Here is a 22,500-nt window from a genome sequence, read left to right as displayed (position 1 = left end):
CAGCACACACAGGGTTTGTCCCTGCTGACATTCTATAGACAAATCACCATTAAATCCCAATTACTGTTTTCTAAAAAAAAAGAAGGAAGAATGCCGTTAAAACTTAAATCCTTTGTTTCCTCTATACGTAGTCCTCTCGTTAAAATAGTGTCTCTTGATAGGGAAACGATTTTTTTGTTTAAACTGTTAATGAAATATTACTTGTTAACGTGTATCTGAGTGGCCGAACAAATGGGTCTATTTTTAGTTTTTGACATCACTTTTTATTTGGTTGTACGTTGTGTGAAAGAGGTGAATGTATGTTATGTTTCAATGCCCCCCCCCCCCCCCTGCACCCCCCCCCCCTCCCCAGTGGGGAACACGAAATAAACGTCTTGCCTTGTCTTGATAGAAAAGCATTACACCTGCTGACTGAAAATACAACAGGGCGGCACTGAACTGTGTCAACTGGCTCTCTGCGGCCTGAATTTGACACAGAGATGTGATAAAAAGTAAAATGCAATAGAATACAATACGACATAATCTATATTCAAAAGCATATGCAGGAACACACACACACACACACAACAAAAATCTGCACACACACACACACACACACACACACACACACACACACACACAGAGTACATCAGTGACACCTGCGTTCACGCTGTATCAGAGTTCACATTCAAGTACCACTGGAACCGAAGCAGGCAATGCCAGCTCAACCTCCTCACACCAAAACAAACAATTCTCACAGTACCGGTCAACGTTCAGGTTCTGATAACGTCTGTCGCTTTCGGACGATCGTCACCATTTAACGATCCTAACGGCACACAAACGCTTTCATGAACCCGAACACACCCAGGATATGTCTCTTCTTATGTGTAAAGTCGTAGCTGTGTGTGTCAAAAACTCTGCGTGACCTCATTTACTAATCGTCAAGTGTTTGCTGCACTTCTGGCGTCACTGGGTGGTGTCACCGTGACGTCATCTACAGTCGTGACGAAGTGACATCGATGACGTTGCTCGGCGTCAGAGGCGAGGGGGCGTGGGTGGGGGTAGTGGGTGTGTGGGTGTTATTGCTGGTATTGCTGTCGCTGTTTCGACTGGTGCTGCTTGAAGGCTCGTCGCTGTCTCGTTCTGAAAAAAAAAGTGGGAAGAACTTTCTCACTGAAGAGTGTGTGTGTGTGTGTGCGCGCGCGCGCGTGCGTGTGTGTGTGCATGTGCTCTGAAAACATTATTGCAAAATGGCCAGGGAAACCACTTTGCAGAGACCCGTGCTTTGTTACACAACCGACTGACGTGGAGGAATCCGGTGAACAGTTGTGCACGGCGCCCCGATGACTGTGACACCACGGGTGTTGAGGGAGGTAAAGAGGAGTTCGTGGAAGACTAAAGACTCTTCAGTGGTTTCCAGTAGAAGAATTCGGTATTCTGGACAGTAGCGAGTCTGGTGCGTGGAAAGAGGGCTCTGTGTGTGTGTGTGTGTGTGTGTGTGTGTGTGTGTGTGTGTGTGTGAAGGGGGTGGGGTGAGAGAGGGTTAAGAATAGGGGTAAGCGTGATGCCATGAACACTGTCATGACATATGTCCAGTGACGACCCCCAACACCCATCGCCCGGCCATCTCACAGGAGGGGAAAGGAAAACGCTACGTGTTTTACACAGTCCCTGCTCACTCTTACTGCAAAGTTAGTTAACCTTCACACACACACACACACACTCACACACTGCACGCACTTATGAAACACACACACACACACACACACACACACACTGCACGCACTTATGAAACACACACACACACACACACACACACACACACACTCACACACACTGCACGCACTTATGAAACACACACACACACACACACACACCAATGACAGCACACACACACAAACATCACACACAACGCACACACATACACCACATGCGCACGTACCAAGGATAGCACAAACACACACACACACCTAAGATAGCACACACACATACACACCAAGGATAGCACGCACACACACACACACACCCCAGTCACACCACACACACATACACCACATGCGCACACACAAAGGATAGCACAAACACACACACACCCACCCCTAAGATAACACACACAGACACACACAAAACACACACACACACACCGAGGATAGCACACACACACACTACACACACACACATACACACACACACACACCACAGGCCCACACACCAAGGATAGCACAAACACACACACACTCACAAAGACACACGCACAAACACACACACACACACACACACTAAACACACATGGACCCCCTACCAAAGGCAGCGTTAGCATAGTGGGCGTCACCGCTGAGGGCAGGTTCGTCATAGCGGTCCACCTCCATCTTGCGACGAACCAGCTCTGCCACTGCCTCGTGGATAAACACATACTGCTCCTGTGACATCACCAGTGTCACACAGATAAACATGTACTGCTCCTGTGACATCACCAGTGTCACACAGATAAACACATACTGCTCCTGTGACATCACCAGTGTCACACAGATAAACATGTACTGCTCCTGTGACATCACCAGTGTCACACAGATAAACACGTACTGCTCCTGTGACATCACCAGTGTCACACAGATAAACATGTACTGCTCCTGTGACATCACCAGTGTCACACAGATAAACATGTACTGCTCCTGTGACATCACCAGTGTCACACAGATAAACACATACTGCTCCTGTGACATCACCAGTGTCACACAGATAAACACATTAATGCTCCTGTGACATCACCAGTGTCACACAGATAAACACATAAGGCTCCTGTGACATCACCAGTGTCACACAGATAAACATGTACTGCTCCTGTGAAATCACCAGTGTCACACAGATAAACATGTACTGCTCCTGTGACATCACCAGTGTGACACAGATAAACATGTACTGCTCCTGTGACATCACCAGTGTCACACAGATAAACATGTACTGCTCCTGTGACATCACCAGTGTCACACAGATAAACATGTACTGCTCCTGTGACATCACCAGTGTCACACAGATAAACACATACTGCTCCTGTGACATCACCAGTGTGACACAGATAAACATGTACTGCTCCTGTGACATCACCAGTGTCACACAGATAAACATGTACTGCTCCTGTGACATCACCAGTGTCACACAGATAAACATGTACTGCTCCTGTGACATCACCAGTGTCACACAGATAAACACGTACTGCTCCTGTGACATCACCAGTGTCACACAGATAAACATGTACTGCTCCTGTGACATCACCAGTGTCACACAGATAAACATGTACTGCTCCTGTGACATCACCAGTGTCACACAGATAAACATGTACTGCTCCTGTGACATCACCAGTGTCACACAGATAAACACATACTGCTCCTGTGACATCACCAGTGTCACACAGATAAACACATACTGCTCCTGTGACATCACCAGTGTCACACAGATAAACATGTACTGCTCCTGTGACATCACCAGTGTGACACAGATAAACATGTACTGCTCCTGTGACATCACCAGTGTCACACAGATAAACACATACTGCTCCTGTGACATCACCAGTATCACACAGATAAACATGTACTGCTCCTGTGACATCACCAGTGTCACACAGATAAACACATACTGCTCCTGTGACATCACCAGTGTCACACAGATAAACACGTACTGCTCCTGTGACATCACCGGTGTCAGATAAACATGTACTGCTCCTGTGACATCACCAGTGTCACACAGATAAACATGTACTGCTCCTGTGACATCACCAGTGTTATATTGATAAACATGTACTGCTCCTGTGACATCACCAGTGTCACACAGATAAACACATACTGCTCCTGTGACATCACCAGTGTCACACAGATAAACACGTACTGCTCCTGTGACATCACCAGTGTCACACAGATAAACATGTACTGCTCCTGTGACATCACCAGTGTCACACAGATAAACACGTACTGCTCCTGTGACATCACCAGTGTCACACAGATAAACACGTACTGCTCCTGTGACATCACCAGTGTCACACAGATAAACATGTACTGCTCCTGTGACATCACCAGTGTCACACAGATAAACACATACTGCTCCTGTGACATCACCAGTGTCACACAGATAAACATGTACTGCTCCTGTGACATCACCAGTGTCACACAGATAAACACATACTGCTCCTGTGACATCACCAGTGTCACACAGATAAACATGTACTGCTCCTGTGACATCACCAGTGTCATACTGACAAACACATACTGCTCCTGTGACATCACCAGTGTCACACAGATAAACATGTACTGCTCCTGTGACATCACCAGTGTTATACTGATAAACACATACTGCTCCTGTGACATCATCAGTGTCAGATAAACACATACTGCTCCTGTGACATCACCAGTGTCACACAGATAAACACATACTGCTCCTGTGACATCACCAGTGTCACACAGATAAACACGTACTGCTCCTGTGACATCACCAGTGTCACACAGATAAACATGTACTGCTCCTGTGACATCACCAGTGTCACACAGATAAACACGTACTGCTCCTGTGACATCACCAGTGTCACACAGATAAACACGTACTGCTCCTGTGACATCACCAGTGTTATATTGATAAACACATACTGCTCCTGTGACATCACCAGTGTTATATTGATAAACATGTACTGCTCCTGTGACATCACCAGTGTTATATTGATAAACACATACTGCTCCTGTGACATCACCAGTGTCACACAGATAAACATGTACTGCTCCTGTGACATCACCAGTGTCACACAGATAAACATGTACTGCTCCTGTGACATCACCAGTGTCACACAGATAAACACATACTGCTCCTGTGACATCACCAGTGTCACACAGATAAACATGTACTGCTCCTGTGACATCACCAGTGTCACACAGATAAACATGTACTGCTCCTGTGACATCACCAGTGTCACACAGATAAACACATACTGCTCCTGTGACATCACCAGTGTCACACAGATAAACACATACTGCTCCTGAGACTCACCAAGGACAAGACAAGAGACTCACCAAGGACAAGACAGACTCACCAAGGACCAGACAATACAAGACGACAGACTCACCAATGACGAGACAAGACAAGAGAGTCACGAAGGACGAGACAAGACAAGACAAGACAAGAGACTCACCAAGGACAAGACAGACTCACCAGGGACAAGACAAGAGACTCAACAAGGACAAGACGAAACAAGACAAGACAAGAGACTCACAAGGACAAGACAAGAGACTCACAAGGACAAGACAAGAGACTCACCAAGGACCAGACAAGAGACTCACCAAGGACAAGAAAATTCAAGACAAGACAAGACCAGACTCACCAAGGACCAGACAAGACAAGACAAGACTCACCAAGGACTGCACCATATGAGCTCGGCAGTCGCGCATGGCCATGACAAAGTCCCGGATGTTGAGGGGGGCGGAGGGGGGAGAGTGGTGGATGTACTGCATGAAGTAGTCGATGGCGATCCAGGTGCCTGTGCGACCCACCCCGGCACTGGGGACAGGACAAGACAAGACAAGACAAGTCAAATACAGAGCAGGACGACAAGACAGACAATACAGGACAAGACAAGACAATACAGGACAACACAAGCCAGTCCCTCCCCCAAACCAACACCCCCTACCCCCTCCTTCCTAAACCAACACCCCCTACTCCCTCCCCAAACCAACACCCCCTACTCCCTCCTTCCTAAACCAACACCCCCCACTCCCTCCCCAAACCAACACCCCCTACTCCCTCCCCAAACCAACACCCCCTACTCCCTCCCCAAACCAACACACCCCACTCCCTCCTTCCTAAACCAACACACCCCACTCCCTCCCCCAAACCAACACCCCCCACTCCCTCCCCAAACCAACACCCCCCACTCCCTCCCCAAACCAACACCCCCTACTCCCTCCCCAAACCAACACACCCCACTCCCTCCTTCCTAAACCAACACACCCCACTCCCTCCCCCAAACCAACACCCCCCACTCCCTCCCCAAACCAACACCCCCCACTCCCTCCCCAAACCAACACCCCCTACTCCCTCCCCAAACCAACACACCCCACTCCCTCCTTCCTAAACCAACACACCCCACTCCCTTCCCCAAACCAACACCCCCCACTCCCTCCCCAAACCAACACACCCCACTCCCTCCACCAAACCAACACACCCCACTCCCTCCACCAAACCAACACCCCCTACTCCCTCCCCAAACCAACACACCCCACTCCCTCCCCAAACCAACACCCCCCACTCCCTCCCCCAAACCAACACCCCCTACTCCCTCCCCCAAACCAACACCCCCCACTCCCTCCAACACCCCCTACTCCCTCCCCAAACCAACACCCCCCACTCCCTCCCCAAACCAACACCCCCCACTCCCTCCCCCAAACCAACACCCCCTACTCCCTCCTTCCTAAACCAACACCCCCTACTCCCTCCCCAAACCAACACCCCCCACTCCCTCCCCCAAACCAACACCCCCCACTTCCTCCCCAAACCAACACCCCCCACTCCCTCCCCCAAACCAACACCCCCCACTCCCTCCCCAAACCAACACCCCCTACCCCCTCCCCCAAACCAACACCCCCCACTCCCTCCAACACCCCCTACTCCCTCCCCAAACCAACACACCCCACCCCCTCCCCAAACCAACACACCCCACTCCCTCCCCAAACCAACACACCCCACTCCCTCCCCAAACCAACACCCCCTACTCCCTCCCCAAACCAACACACCCCACTCCCTCCCCAAACCAACACCCCCCACTCCCTCCCCAAACCAACACCCCCTTCTCCCTCCTTCCCAAACCAACACCCCCCACTCCCTCCCCAATCCAACACCCCCTTCTCCCTCCTTCCCAAACCAACACCCCCCACTCCCTTCCCAAACCAACACCCCCCACTCCCTCCTTCCCAAACCAACACCCCCCACTCCCTCCTTCCCAAACCATCACCCCCCACTCCCTCCTTCCCAAACCAACACCCCCTACTCCCTCCCGAAACCAACACCCCCTACTCCCTCCCCAAACCAACACCCCCCCCTCCTTCCTAAACCAACACCCCCCACTCCCTCCTTCCTAAACCAACACCCCCCACTCCCTCCCCCAAACCAACACCCCCCACTCCCTCCCCAAACCAACACACCCCACTCCCTCCCCAAACCAACACCCCCCACTCCCTCCCCCAAACCAACACACCCCACTTCCTCCCTCCCCAAACCAACACACCCTACTCCCTCCCCAAACCAACACACCCCACTCCCTCCCCCAAACCAACACCCCCCACTCCCTCCCCCAAACCAACACCCCCCACTCCCTCCCCCAAACCAACACCCCCCACTCCCTCCCCCAAACCAACACCCCCCACTCCCTCCCCCAAACCGACACCCCCCACTCCCTCCCCCAAACCAACACCCCCCACTCCCTCCCCAAACCAACACCCCCCACTCCCTCCCCAAACCAACACCCCCTACTCCCTCCCCAAACCAACACCCCCTACTCCCTCCCCAAACCAACACCCCCCCACTCCCTCCCCCAATCCAACACCCCCTACTCCCTCCTTCCCAAACCAACACCCCCCACTCCCTCCCCAATCCAACACCCCCCACTCCCTCCCCAAACCAACACCCCCCACTCCCTCCCCCAAACCAACACCCCCCACTCCCTCCTTCCTAAACCAACACCCCCCACTCCCTCCTTCCTAAACCAACACCCCCCACTCCCTCCCCAAACCAACACCCCCTACTCCCTCCTTCCCAATCCAACACCCCCTTCTCCCTCCTTCCCAAACCAACACCCCCCACTCCCTCCCCAATCCAACACCCCCTTCTCCCTCCTTCCCAAACCAACACCCCCCACTCCCTCCTTCCCAAACCAACACCCCCCACTCCCTCCCCAATCCAACACCCCCCACTCCCTCCCGAAACCAACACCCCCCCCTCCTTCCTAAACCAACACCCCCCACTCCCTCCCCAAACCAACACACCCCACTCCCTCCCCCAAACCAACACACCCCACTCCCTCCCCAAACCAACACCCCCCACTCCCTCCCCAAACCAACACCCCCCACTCCCTCCCCCAAACCAACACCCCCCACTCCCTCCCCCCCAACCAACACCCCCTACTCCCTCCCCAAACCAACACACCCCACTCCCTCCCCCAAACCAACACCCCCCACTCCCTCCCCCAAACCAACACACCCCACTCCCTCCCCAAACCAACACACCCCACTCCCTCCCCCAAACCAACACCCCCCACTCCCTCCCCCAAACCAACACCCCCCACTCCCTCCCCCAAACCAACACCCCCCACTCCCTCCCCCAAACCAACACACCCCACTCCCTCCTTCCTAAACCAACACCCCCTACTCCCTCCCCAAACCAACACCCCCCACTCCCTCCCAAAACCAACACACCCCACTCCCTCCCCCCCAACCAACACCCCCTACTCCCTCCCCCAAACCAACACACCCCACTCCCTCCCCAAACCAACACCCCCCACTCCCTCACACACCCCACTCCCTCCCCAAACCAACACCCCCCACTCCCTCCCCCAAACCAACACACCCCCTACTCCCTCCTTCCTAAACCAACACCCCCCACTCCCTCCTTCCTAAACCAACACCCCCCACTCCCTCCCCTAAACCAACACCCCCCACTCCCTCCCCTAAACCAACACCCCCCACTCCCTCCCCCAAACCAACACACCCCCTACTCCCCCCCCCAACCAACACCCCCAACTCCCCCCCCAACCAACACCCCCCACTCCCTCCCCTAAACCAACACCCCCCACTTCCTCCCCCCAACCAACACGCCCTACTCCCCCCCCCCCCAACCAACAGCCCCTACTCCCCCCCCCCAACCAACACCCCCCACTCCCTCCCCTAAACCAACACCCCCCACTTCCTCCCCCCAACCAACACGCCCTACTCCCCCCCCAACCAACACGCCCTACTCCCCCCCCAACCAACACGCCCTACTCCCCCCCCAACCAACACGCCCTACTCCCCCCCCCAACCAACACCCCCTACTCCCCCTCCCAACCAACACCCCCTACTCCCCCCCCCCAACCAACACCCCCCTACTCCCCCCCCCCCCAACCAACACCCCCTACTCCCCCCCCCCTAACCAACACCCTCCACCCCCTCCCCCAAACCATCACACTCCTCCCCAAACCAACCCCCTTACTCCCTCCCCAAACCAACACCCCCCTCCCACCCCCTCCCCTACCTGCAGTGGACGACGAGTGGGGGTGAGGGAGGGTCAGGGACCTCCCTCCGCACGGCACGCACAAAGTCCAGCACGTGGCTGGGGGTCAGGTTGGCCCGGAAGTCCCTCCAGCTGTCCATCAAGAACTGCTTCACCTCCTGCTGTTTCTGACCCTGCAGGCACACACACACACACACACACACACACGTACACACACACACACACACACACTTACACACACAAACGCATTCACACACAAACACTCATACATACACGCACACACACACATTCACACACGCGCACATATTCACACACATACACACACATCACATACACACACGTATTCTCTTACACGCACACACACATTTACATACACATACTGGAGTGAAACACACACACACACACACACAAACATACATACTCACATTCAGGTTTTTGGGTCCCTCCCATTCAGGTTTTTGGACCACCTAATGAGGCTGCAAGAACAGCACGTCCCTACTCTTTGACACATTACTTCTTCCTACTCATCTTCTTCTTCTACTTCGTGGGCGGCAACTCCCACGTTCACTCGTATGTACACGAGTGGGCTTTTATGTGTATGACCGTTTTTACCCCGCCATGTAGGCAGCCATACTCAGGTGTTCATGCTGGGTATATTCTTGTTTCCATAACCCACCAAACGCTGACATGGATTACAGGATCTTTAACGTGCGTATTTGATCTTCTGCTTGCTTATACACACGAAGGGGGTTCAAGCACAAGCAGGTCTGCACATCGTTGACCTAGGAGATCGGAAAAAATATGTCGAGATAAAGAGCGCATTTAACCAAATGATTGGTGTCTGATCATTGTTTAACATTGTTTTAGGTACGATCATCTATATTGGAGCGGATTACGTCATTCTGATCAAATCCAGACAACCTGAAGTACTTCCAGTTCGTCCCCAGTATGAAGCATCCACTGTTATTCACATTCCCTGAGTGAAATATATACATCCATTACACACATATTCTATCTTACGTATGATATTGTACCTGTTTGTACACTGAAAGTGAAATCGGGTATATATATATATATATATATATATATATATATATAATGTCTGTTACAGATGAAAATGTTCTTGCCAGAAAAATGGATGAGAACAAACTCTCGCCACAGTTGTGGAATATCTATGCCCAACCATCCTCCCTGCCCAGACCGCCGTCATGACGACCCCACGCCCCTCCCGCTACCCCCCCCCTCCCCCAAAAAACCCCAACAACAAACCCCCCCAAAAAAAAACCAACAACAGAAAAAGAAGAAGAAGAAAAGAAGAAGGAACGACAGAGCTGACCACGGAGAGGAGAAATGTCCGGACGAGGTAGTCCTCATGGGGCTGCACGTTTTGCAGCGTCACCGTCACGAGGCCGTACCTGACTGGTTGGTGCAGCTGGTCCTCGTCAGGGAAGTACTTGTACACCTTGTTCTGCAAACGGAGGAAGGTGGCAGAATGCTCAAGACGCTCATCTGCCAATACAGAGAGTCCGTGAGGGTGTGGGTTCGAATCCCGCTCTCGGCCTCTCTTCCAAGTTTGACTGGAAAATCGAACTGAGCGTCTAGTCATTCGGATGAGATGATGAACCGAGGTCCCGTGTGCAGCACGCATTTGGCGTACTGAAAAAGAACCCATGGCAATGAGAACGTTGTCCTCTGGCAAAATTATGTCGAAATCCACTCACTCACACACACACACACACACACACACACACGCGTTGGGTTATGCTGCTGGTCAGGCAACTGCCCAGCAGATGTGGTGTAGCATATATGGATTTGTCCGAACGCAGTGACGCCTCCTTGAGAAATTGAAATTGAAGCTGAAACTGACCAGTCTCCCCTCAGCGAGGCCGGACAGCATGATGACCAGGGGACAGCGCTGCTCCCACACCATGCGCCACAGGTCGTTGACCGTCCTCTGCACTGGGCCCTGGGTGGCAATGTACTCCCTTCGGCTGTGGAAGCCCTGTCACACACACACACACACACACACACACACACACACACGCGGAGCGCATACACATACACACACAGAGCATTTATATACACAAAGAGCACGCACGCACACACACACACACACACACACACACACTACGCACATAGAGAGCACATACATAAAGCACACACACATAGAAAACACACACACGCACACACACACAACAAACATACACACACACACACACACAACAAACATACACACACACACACACACACACACACATCGCACACACAGAGCACATACATATACACAGAGAGCGCGCACAAGCACACACGCACACGCGCGCGCACACACACACACACACACACACCACACTGAGCACATTGCACTCACATTCATACGTGCACACATCCCCACAGACAGAGAACATATATACATAATATATTATATACACACAATATACTACCACCACCAACACTACTACTGCTACTACTACTTATGATGGTGATGATGATGACAACAGCAACAACAATAATGATAATACTAACAATAGTAATAATAATAATAATAATGATAATGATAATACCACTACTAATGATAATGATTACCACTGATAATTAAATCACTACTACTAATTACAACTACAAACGACAATACCGACAATGTATGTATTTATGTAGCGCTCACGTTTGTGCGGAAACCAAATGATCTGAGCGCTTTCCAACCAGACGTCGACACGCACGCAACCACTGTGAAAACCCAAAGTGCTGGAAGACCAAGCCGGAAAAACCAGGACTCACTTGCATTGCTGGGTTTGAACTTTTTGACACTTACATGTGACCAAAATGCCTACGTGTGGACGAACTACGCCATTGCTTAGTTCCATACTACACACAGTTAGCAGCGGGTTACGACCATACTAGGCTCTTCCGTCCGAGCAATGCAACTGGCTCCTGGGGCAGAAAAAGCGAGAGGAAAGAGAGATGCAATTTGGGTAAGAGTTCGGTTTTAAGGCAGGGCTTGAAAGTGCAGGGATTTGACGAAAAGAAAAAGGGGAATCTGAATAAAGAAAAACAGCCACAGGCACACGAAAGGTGTTCAGATTACTGGCACGAGTGCACATCTAGTGATGCAGGAGAACGGAAAAATATCCCCCCCCCACCCCCCCACCCCCTTAACCCACCAGGCAGCATGACCTGGACTGGAACCCAGACCTCTCAGATTCAAAGTCCGACGCTGTAACCACTCGGCTGTTGCATCCGACGTGCCGTTTATACACAAAGAAATCGGAAATAAACAACAACAACACCACCACCAGAAAACTAACTGTGTTTGACAACTGGCAGGACCTTACCGGTATGTAGTTGGCGTTGATGTAATCCGTGGTGACGTCGTCATCCATCTGAACCAGCTTCACCCTAGAATGGTCGTCTGTGAGAACAAATCACTTCCATGACTGTCCAGCCCTTTGTGGTCAGCTCTTACCACCACCATCATCTTCACCACCATCATCAATGCCATCACCATGATCATCATCATAATCACCATCATAATTATCTTAATCATCACCATCATCATAACCATTGCCATCACCATCACCACCACCATCATCATCGCCATCATAATCATTACTATCATCATCATCACCACAGCCATCACCACCATAATCATAATCATCATCACCATCATCATAACAATCATCATCATCATCACCGTGTAAGAACTGGTTCCTTTGGACATTAAATATTCTCCAGAACACATTACCATCAATACAGTTTAACATTCGCATTGTCTTAATTAATTATTTCCTGTACACCTTTCTAACCTTCACGACAAGCCAAGTCAAGGCTTAATTTTGGTTGTGAACAGAAACCCTAAATACTAATAGGAATCAAAACCTCTCAGGTCTGCTCTTTATTGCCATTTCTCACAAGCAGACAAATGGCCGCCATGCGAAAAAACAACAACATTTGTTTAATCAAGTTTCACAATTAAGCACAAACGATCTGTTTCAAAGAAAGAGATAGATAGAGACAGAGACTGAGACACACACACACAGAGAGAGAGAGAGAGAGAGAGAGAGAGAGAGAGAGAGAGAGAATGCACATGTGTCCACACGCGTGTGTACAATACACAATACGGTACCTTGCAACACAATGCAACACAGCACACACCACAGAACCCCACCCCACTCCTCCACCACGACACAAGACATGAAGGTCACTCAGCACAGACACAACACAAGGAAAAAACAGAGACAGCAACAGACAAGCCAAACAGAGCAGCATGTTGACACAAACCAAAAGGAACAGACAGAGACAGCAACAGACAAGCCAAACAGAGCAGCATGTTGACACAAACCAAGAGGAACAGACAGAGACAGCAACAGACAAGCCAAAGAGAGCAGCATGTTGACACGAACCAACAGGACAAGGCAGAGGAAGCAAGAGGCAAGCCAAACAGAGCAGCATGTTGACACAAACCAAAAGGGACAGACAGAGATAGGAACAGAGAAACCAAACAGAGCAGCATGTTGACACAAACCAAAAGGACAAGATAGAGGAAGCAACAGACAGGCCAAACAGAGCAGCATGTTGACACAAACGTAACCACAAACCAACAGGACAAGACAGAGGAAGCAAGAGGCAAGAACAACATGCTGACACAAACCAAACCAAACCAAAAGGTAAAACAAACCAGAAGAGGAAAGACGCGGCAAGCCAAAACGAACAGCATGGTGACCCACACCAAACCACAAACCAAAAGGAAAATACACAGGAAACGAAACGCAAACGAAACGAAAATTCATTTTACCAGGGTGATAAGATAATCAAAACAATTACTTTTTTTCCACCCAGCCCTTGGGTGAGGAAAGAAGAGGCAAGCCTTAGAGAACGGCATGCTGCCGCAAAGCAAGGCAGAGATCAAAAGGAAGGGACAGAGGCAAGAAGAGGCAAGCCTTAGAGAACAGCATGCTGCCGCAAAGCAAGGCAGAGATCAAAAGGAAGGGGCAGAGGAAAGCCTTAGAGAACAGCATGCTGCCTCAAAGCAAGGCAGAGATCAAAAGGAAGGGACAGAGGCAAGCCTTAGAGAACAGCATGCTGCCGCAAAGCAAGGCAGAGATCAAAAGGAAGGGACAGAGGCAAGCCTTAGAGAACAGCATGCTGCCACAAAGCAAGGCAGAGATCAAAAGGAAGGGACAGAGGAAAGAAGAGGAAAGCCTTAGAGAACAGCATGCTGCCACAAAGCAAGGCAGAGATCAAAAGGAAGGGACAGAGGAAAGAAGAGGAAAGCCTTAGAGAACAGCATGCTGCCGCAAAGCAAGGCAGAGATCAAAAGGAAGGGACAGAGGCAAGCCTTAGAGAACAGCATGCTGCCACAAAGCAAGGCAGAGATCAAAAGGAAGGGACAGAGATAAAAGGTAGGGGGCTCACAGGGCAGAATGTTGGTGTAGCGGTTCTTGGTGAAGTTCTCTTCCAACACAGCGGCCGATTTCTTGTGTGACGGCTCGGCCTTACCCATCTCCTGCACACACCCACCATTCACCCATTGAACGTCTCTCTGTCTGTCTCTGTCTCTCTTACACACACACAAACACACAGACACACACACTTTCTCTCTAAAGAAGACGGTGGCAGAATGGTCCAGACGCTCATCTGCCAATATAAAGAGTCCGTGAGGGTGTGGGTTCGAATCCCGCTCTCGCCCTTTCTCCCATGTTTGACTGGAAAATCAAACTGAGCGTCTAGTCGTTCAGATGAGACGACAAACCGAGGTCCCGTGTGCACTACACACTCGGCGCACTGAAAAAGAACCCACGGCAACGAGAGTTGTCCTCTGGCAAACTTGTGGAGAAGAACATCACTCTGACAGGTCCACAAATATACCTGCATGCATTGACGGCCTGACCAAGCGGGTCGGGTTATGCTGCTGGTCAGGCATCTGCTCAGCAGATGTGGTTTAGCATACATGGGTTTCTCCTAACGTACTGGCACTTCCTTGAGAAACTGAAATCTCTCTTTCGCGCGCGCGCGCACACACACACACACACACACACACACACACACACACACACACTTCATCTAAACAATTAGCACCAAACTGACGTCAGATCTTACCGTGACTGGCGTTAAACTGACGGCAACAAAGCGCTTAACTGACGCAAGAGCTGACTGGAACTAAGCACTCAACTGACGTAAAAGTTGACTGTTACTGAGCATTCAATTGAAGAAAAAGATTACCGTTACTTTTCGCATTCAACTGATATTACACCGAACTAACCACTCAATTACCGTAAAAGTTGACGGTAATTGAACAACCAAAGCTGACGGTGACTACAAGCACTTAGCTGACGTAACAGCTGACGATACGTTGACGGGCGAAATAGCCGAGTGGTTAAAGCGTTGGACTTTCAATCAGAGGGTCCCGGGTTCGAAACCTGGTAACGGCGTGGCTGGTGGGTAAAGGGTGGTGATTTTTCCCACCTCCCAGGTCAACTTATGTGCAGAACTGCTCTTGCCTGAACCCCCTTCGTGTGTATATACGCATGTGGAAGATCATATACGTACGCTAAATCCATGTCAGTGTTCAGTGGGTTATGGAAACAAGAACACACCCAGCATGCATCTCCCCCCCCCCCTCTCCCCGAAAACGGAGTATGGCTACCCACATGGCGGGGCAAATAAACAGAACGGTCATACACGTAGAGTGTTACATGTCTTTCTGATTGTGTATGTGTGCGTGACTGAAACCCGATTCAATGACACAGGAAACGAATGATGAGCGCCCAGTGGCAGCTGTCAGGTTTGCTCTCCACAGGTAGGCAACCTGGTGTGCAAATGTCTCCGTATTTGTAAAGCAACTATTGTTTGGTCTCTGAACGAGTATATGCGCCATATAAGTATCCATATCTTCATCATCATAACTATAAGCACTGAACTAATGTTAATGTTATACGAGCACTGAACTGACGTAACAGCGGACGGTAAAAGTTCTACGTGCAATGAACTGACGTAACAGCGGACGGTAAAAGTTCTACGTGCAATGAACAGACGTAACAGGGGACGGTAAAAGTTCTACGTGCAATGAACTGACGTAATAGCAGACGGCAAAAGTTCTACGAGCACTGAACTGACGTAACAGCGGACGGTAAAAGTTCTACGTGCAATGAACTGACGTAACAGCGGACGGTAAAAGTTCTACAAGCACTGAACTGACGTAACAGCGGACGGTAAAAGTTCTACGTGCAATGAACTGACGTAACAGCGGACGGTAAAAGTTCTACGTGCAATGAACTGACGTAACAGCGGACGGTAAAAGTTGTACGAGCACTGAACTGACGTAACAGCGGACGGTAAAAGTTCTACGTGCAATGAACTGACGTAACAGCGGACGGTAAAAGTTCTACGTGCAATGAACTGACGTAACAGCGGACGGTAAAGTTTTACAAGCACTGAACTGACGTAACAGCGGACGGTAAAAGTTCTACAAGCACTGAACTGACGTAACAGCAGACGGTAAAAGTTCTACGTGCAATGAACTGACGTAACAGCGGACGGTAAAAGTTCTACAAGCAATGAACTGACGTAACAGCGGACGGTAAAAGTTCTACAAGCACTGAACTGACGTAACAGCGGACGGTAAAAGTTCTACAAGCACTGAACTGACGTAACAGCGGACGGTAAAAGTTCTACGAGCACTGAACTGACGTAACAGCGGACAGTAAAAGTTGTACGGGCAATGAACTGACGTAACAGCGGACGGTAAAAGTTCTACTTGCAATGAACTACGAGCACTGAACTGACGTAACAGCGGACGGTAAAAGTTCTTCGTGCAATGAACTGACGTAACAGCGGACGGTAAAAGTTCTACTTGCAATGAACTACGGGCAATGAACTGACGTAACAGCGGACGGTAAAAGTTCTTCGTGCAATGAACTGACGTAACAGCGGACGGTAAAAGTTCTACGAGCACTGAACTGACGTAACAGCGGACGGTAAAAGTTCTACGTGCAATGAACTGACGTAACAGCGGACGGTAAAAGTTCTACAGGCACTGAACTGACGTAACAGCGGACGGTAAAAGTTCTACGAGCACTGAACTGACGTAACAGCGGACGGTAAAAGTTCTACGAGCACTGAACTGACGTAACAGCGGACGGTAAAAGTTCTACGTGCAATGAACTGACGTAACAGCGGACGGTAAAAGTTCTACGTGCAATGAACTGACGTAACAGCGGACGGTAAAAGTTCTACGTGCAATGAACTGACGTAACAGCGGACGGTAAAAGTTCTACGAGCAATGAACTGACGTAACAGCGGACAGTAAAAGTTGTACGAGCACTGAACTGACTAACAGCGGACGGTAAAAGTTCTATGAGCACTGAACTGACGTAACAGCGGACGGTAAAAGTTCTATGAGCACTGAACTGACGTAACAGCGGACGGTAAAAGTTCTACAAGCACTCAACTGACGTAACAGCGGACGGTAAAAGTTCTACGTGCAATGAACTGACGTAACAGCGGACGGTAAAAGTTCTACGAGCACTGAACTGACGTAACAGCGGACGGTAAAAGTTCTACGAGCACTGAACTGACGTAACAGCGGACGGTAAAAGTTCTACGAGCACTGAACTGACGTAACAGCGGACGGTAAAAGTTGTACGAGCACTGACGGCGAACTGCTGGACGAGAGCCATGGGCAAGCCGCTGTCAGGGTGCACCACCGCCTTCCACTCCCGGAGTTTGTCCCCGAAGTCCTGAATGGTCACTGCCCTGCGTCACGTGGACACACACACACACACACACACACACACACACAGATAGAATACAGAATACTTTGTTATCTCAACAAAAGAAATTCATAGACAGACATACACACGCGCTCGCGCGGACACACACACACACACACACACACACAAACGCACGCGCGAAAACAAACACACACAGACGCACGCATGCATACACACACACACCACGCACACAAACACACACACAGACTCATGCACGTACACACACACACACACACACGCACGCGCGTATACAAACACAGACGCACGCATGCACACACACACACACATTTATGCATGCTGTTTAATTGATTTTACCTATGACGGTACTGGTGTTTCTAGATGAGAGTGAGTGTGTGTGTGTGTGTGTGTGTGTGTGTGTGTGTGAGAGAGAGAGAGAGAGAGAGAGAGAGAGAGAGAGAGAGAGAGAGAGAGAGAGAGAGAGAGATGCAAACAGACATATGGGCAGGCAGACAGACAAGCAGGCAGAGAGATAGGCAGGTAGACAAACAGATATACACACGGACACACGAACAGACAGACAGACGGACAGACAGACAGTCAGACAGACAGACAGACGGGGTGAAGTACCTGTGGCTGTGTGTCATGTCAGTCAGCTCCTCTCCTTCTGCCTCCCTCCTGGAACACAGCCACAGCTGTTAGGGTGTGTTGTATTGTTGTGTTGTGCTGTGTTGTGTTGGGTTATTGTGTTGTGTTGTGTTGTTGTGTTGTACCGTGCTGTGTTGTATTGTTGTGTTGTACTGTGTTGTGTTGTTGTGTTGTACTGTGTTGTGTTGTATTGTTGTGTTGTACTGTGTTGTGTTGTTGTGTTGTACTGTGTTGTGTTGTACTGTTGTGTTGTGTTGTACTGTGTTGTGTTGTACTGTGTTGTGTTGTACTGTTGTGTTGTGTTGTACTGTGTTGTGTTGTACTGTGTTGTGTTGTACTGTGTTGTGTTGTATTGTTGTGTTGTGCTGTACTGTGTTGTGTTGTACTGTGTTGTGTTGTGTTGTACCCTTGTGTTGTGCTGTGTTGTGTTGTACCCTTGTGTTGTGCTGTGTTGTGTTGTTGTGTTGTGCTGTGTTGTGTTGTTGTGTTGTACCGTGCTGTGTTGTATTGTGCTGTGTTGTGTTGTGCTGTGTTGTGTTGTGTTATTGTGTTGTATTGTTGTGTTGTACGGTGTTGTGTTATTGTGTCCTTGTTGCACTGTGTCGTGTTGACACTGTTTTGTTTTTATTGTGCTGCGTTCAACTGTGTTGTTTTATTGTGTCGTGATGAACCGTGTTGTTTTATTGTGTCGCGATGAACCGTGTTGTTTTATTGTGTCGTGATGAACCGTATTGTTTTATTGTGTCGTGATGAACCGTGTTGTTTTATGGTGTCGTGATGAACCGTGTTGTTTTATGGTGTCGTGATGAACCGTGTTGTTTTATTGTGTCGTGATGAACCGTGTTGTTTTATGGTGTCGTGATGAACCGTATTGTTTTATTGTGTCGTGATGAACCGTGTTGTTTTATGGTGTCGTGATGAACCCTGTTGTTTTATGGTGTCGCGATGAACCGTGTTGTTTTATGGTGTCGTGTTGTACTGTGTTGTGTTATTGTGTCGTTTTGTATGCATTGTGTTGTTATTGTGTCGTTTTGCATGCATTGTGTTGTTATTGTGTCGTGTTGCACTGTGTTATTTTATCATGTTGTGTTGAACTGTGTTGTTATTGTGTCGTGTTGAACTGTGTTGTTATTGTGTCGTGTTGAACTGTGTTGTTATTGTGTTGTGTTGAACTGTGTTGTTATTGTGTTGTGTTGAACTGTGTTGTTATTGTGTTGTGTTGAACTGTGCACTGATAACGGGATCGAACCCGAGTCCAACGCTCCGACCACTCAGCTCTTGTTTCCCAGTGAATTTCTTGTCATATTTCACGGAGCGGAGAAAATCTGTTCCACACCAAGTCCGCTAAATCGCGACACATTTTCAAAATGTTTTACAAAGGTAATCGCCTCCCACCTCCCTTCAGTTTAACGGTACGAATTGAAATTCCTCAAGAGCTCAGCATAATTAATCAAGATATGTCTTCACAGTCTCTCAGTTATGTTGTTGCTTTCTGTTTGACAAACTCAGCAATAATGGAAAAGGTTCATTTTCAGAGGACAGATCCATAATGACACACACTACTCCACATTTATTTTAGAATTTAGCAGAAGCCTGACCTATGCATTATACCTAACGAGTTGGTCTGGCACTAAAGATTGGTTTGGTCTTCGATTAGAGGAACTCGTATCAAAAGATAGTTTCACAAGAACTTTATAAAAAGCATAGAAATACATTCTTACGCATGTTCAAAAGTGAGAGAGAGAGAGAGAGAGAAAAAAAGGTTTTTATAGATGAGACCAAGAATCTCATTGGCTTTGTTTAGTCTATTCTGTTCTGTGTCAACTATTTGGAGACTAAAAAAAACAAACAACAACCCAACTCATCATACAAAGTGACACAAAAACTTTGTGACAGATGTCGACACAGAGAATCAATTCGATTCTTGCCGCCTGCTTACCTTCTTAGTCTTTGATATCCGCGTCGGAGGAGAAGATTAATACAGTGTAGATACTTTTTCATATTGGCGACATCATATCTTGTTTCATTTCTGACGTCACGTCTCTTCAATTTCGTCACACACACACACACACACACACATACATACGGAATGAGTGCAAAATTTGTACATAGGCTATCTAGAGGTTGCAGACGTCTAAAGTATTCAGATATGTAAGCAATGTGATATGATTTTTAGTCCTTTTTTTTCTTCATCTTCTTCTTCTGGTTCGTGGGCTGCAGCTCCTACAGTGACTGATTGTCTAAGTACGAATGGACTTTTACGTGTATGACCATTCTTACCCCGCCATGTAGGCAGCCATACTCCGTCATACCCCCCTCCCACACATACACATTCATACCTCTCCCCCTCACACACACAGTCATACCCCCCTCCTACACATACACACTCATACCTCCCCCCTCACACACACACATACATGCTCAGACCCCCCTCACACACACACACTTCTCCCACACATACACATTCATACCTCTCCCCTTCACACACACACTCATACCCCCTTCCCACACATACACATACCCCCCACCCCCACACACATTCATACCCCCCACATTCACACCTCCACGCCCCCCCCCCCCCCCCGCACACATTCACCCCCCTCCCAAACACACATTCACCCCCCCCCCCCAAACATTCATACCTCATCCCCCCCCCCACACACACATTCATACCACCCCCCCAACCCCTGCACCCCACCCCACCTCTCTACGCACACACACACACATACATACATCCTTTAATGTACTTCAGAACTGTGTTAATGGTTTTTGATTGTTATCATTATTATCATTGAATTGTTACTGTTAAATGTAATTACATGTTAGTAATGCATGTTTTTTTGGGGGGGTAGTTTTCTTGCTTTCTGCCTTTCCTGTTTTCCTCTTCCCTGCCCCGAGTCCCCCCCCCCATCCCCCCCTGCCTCCCCCCCCCCCGCCCCTCCCCCCCCACACACACTTTTTTTTTAATCGTCTAATATCACTGATAGTGAAAAGACGCTAAAGTAAAGAGCGAACGACACATACATACACACATACATACATACATACATACATACATTCACACAAACCTATTACTCCGCTTGCTTTTCACACGCCGCCTCCGACGGTGCCGAAACGAGAGGAAAAGAACGATGACGACCAGGCCGAGGGCGAGGCCCGTGGCGCTGCCAATCACTGTGGGCGTGGTGACGTCAGGGTCCAGAGATGCTGAAACAGGGGTGGGGGGTGGGGGGAGGGGGTTTGCATGGCAGAAATGTGGAACCTGAAGACTGCTGGCAACCTGAAGTCTATGAGTTTCGTCCTGGGGTTTTGTTCGTTTAAAGGAAGCCGTTGTCAGAATCGGCGTTAAAGACGCTGAGCCCGTTGTTTACCTGGGCGCCAGGACCACACCAGCACACAATACCACACCACACCACACCACACCACGCCACACCACACCACGCCACACCACACCACACCACGCCACGCCACACCACGCCACACCAGCACACCACACCAGCACACGACAAGACCACACCACACCAAACCAACACACCACACCACACCACACCACACCACACCACACCACACCAGCACACCACACCACACCACACCAACACACCACACCACACCACACCAGCACACCACACCAGCACACGACAAGACCACACCACACCACACCATAAGACCATACCACACCACACCAGCACAAGACCACACCACACCACACCACACCACACCACCAGACCACACCACACCACACCAACACACCACACCACACCAACACACCACAAGACCACACCACACCACACCACACCAACACACCACAAGACCACACCACACCACACCACTCCACACCAACACACCACAAGACCACACCACAAGACCACACCACACCACTCCACACCAACACACCACAAGACCACACCACAAG

General features: G+C 49.5%; 1 protein-coding gene across 2 annotated transcripts in view; it reads right to left on the bottom strand.

Annotated features, from left to right (window-relative positions):
- Nucleotides 1-332: 332 nt before the first annotated feature.
- LOC143283168 (receptor-type tyrosine-protein phosphatase F-like) overlaps nucleotides 333-22,500 on the bottom strand; it is a 74,716-nt gene continuing 52,548 nt past the window's right edge. Inside the window, exons 23-33 of one of the 2 annotated variants that reach the window (XM_076589334.1) lie at nucleotides 21,656-21,794; nucleotides 18,570-18,617; nucleotides 17,865-17,964; nucleotides 14,626-14,716; nucleotides 12,546-12,622; nucleotides 11,084-11,218; nucleotides 10,553-10,684; nucleotides 9,238-9,389; nucleotides 5,370-5,514; nucleotides 2,282-2,393; nucleotides 333-1,122 (exon numbers count right to left, since the gene is read on the bottom strand). In XM_076589334.1, coding sequence (XP_076445449.1) covers nucleotides 974-1,122; nucleotides 2,282-2,393; nucleotides 5,370-5,514; nucleotides 9,238-9,389; nucleotides 10,553-10,684; nucleotides 11,084-11,218; nucleotides 12,546-12,622; nucleotides 14,626-14,716; nucleotides 17,865-17,964; nucleotides 18,570-18,617; nucleotides 21,656-21,794 — 1,280 coding nt within the window. In that variant the 3' untranslated portion in view covers nucleotides 333-973. Of the gene's footprint in view, nucleotides 1,123-2,281; nucleotides 2,400-5,369; nucleotides 5,515-9,237; nucleotides 9,390-10,552; nucleotides 10,685-11,083; nucleotides 11,219-12,545; nucleotides 12,623-14,625; nucleotides 14,717-17,864; nucleotides 17,965-18,569; nucleotides 18,618-21,655; nucleotides 21,795-22,500 lie in introns of both variants that reach the window. The other variant, XM_076589333.1, reaches the window with a different exon arrangement.

This window comes from Babylonia areolata, chromosome 6 (assembly GCF_041734735.1).
Source record: "Babylonia areolata isolate BAREFJ2019XMU chromosome 6, ASM4173473v1, whole genome shotgun sequence".
NCBI classification, from domain to species: domain Eukaryota; kingdom Metazoa; phylum Mollusca; class Gastropoda; order Neogastropoda; family Buccinidae; genus Babylonia; species Babylonia areolata.
The sequence above is the reverse complement of the archived record's forward strand: the minus strand, read 5'-3'. Positions and strand labels throughout refer to the sequence as shown.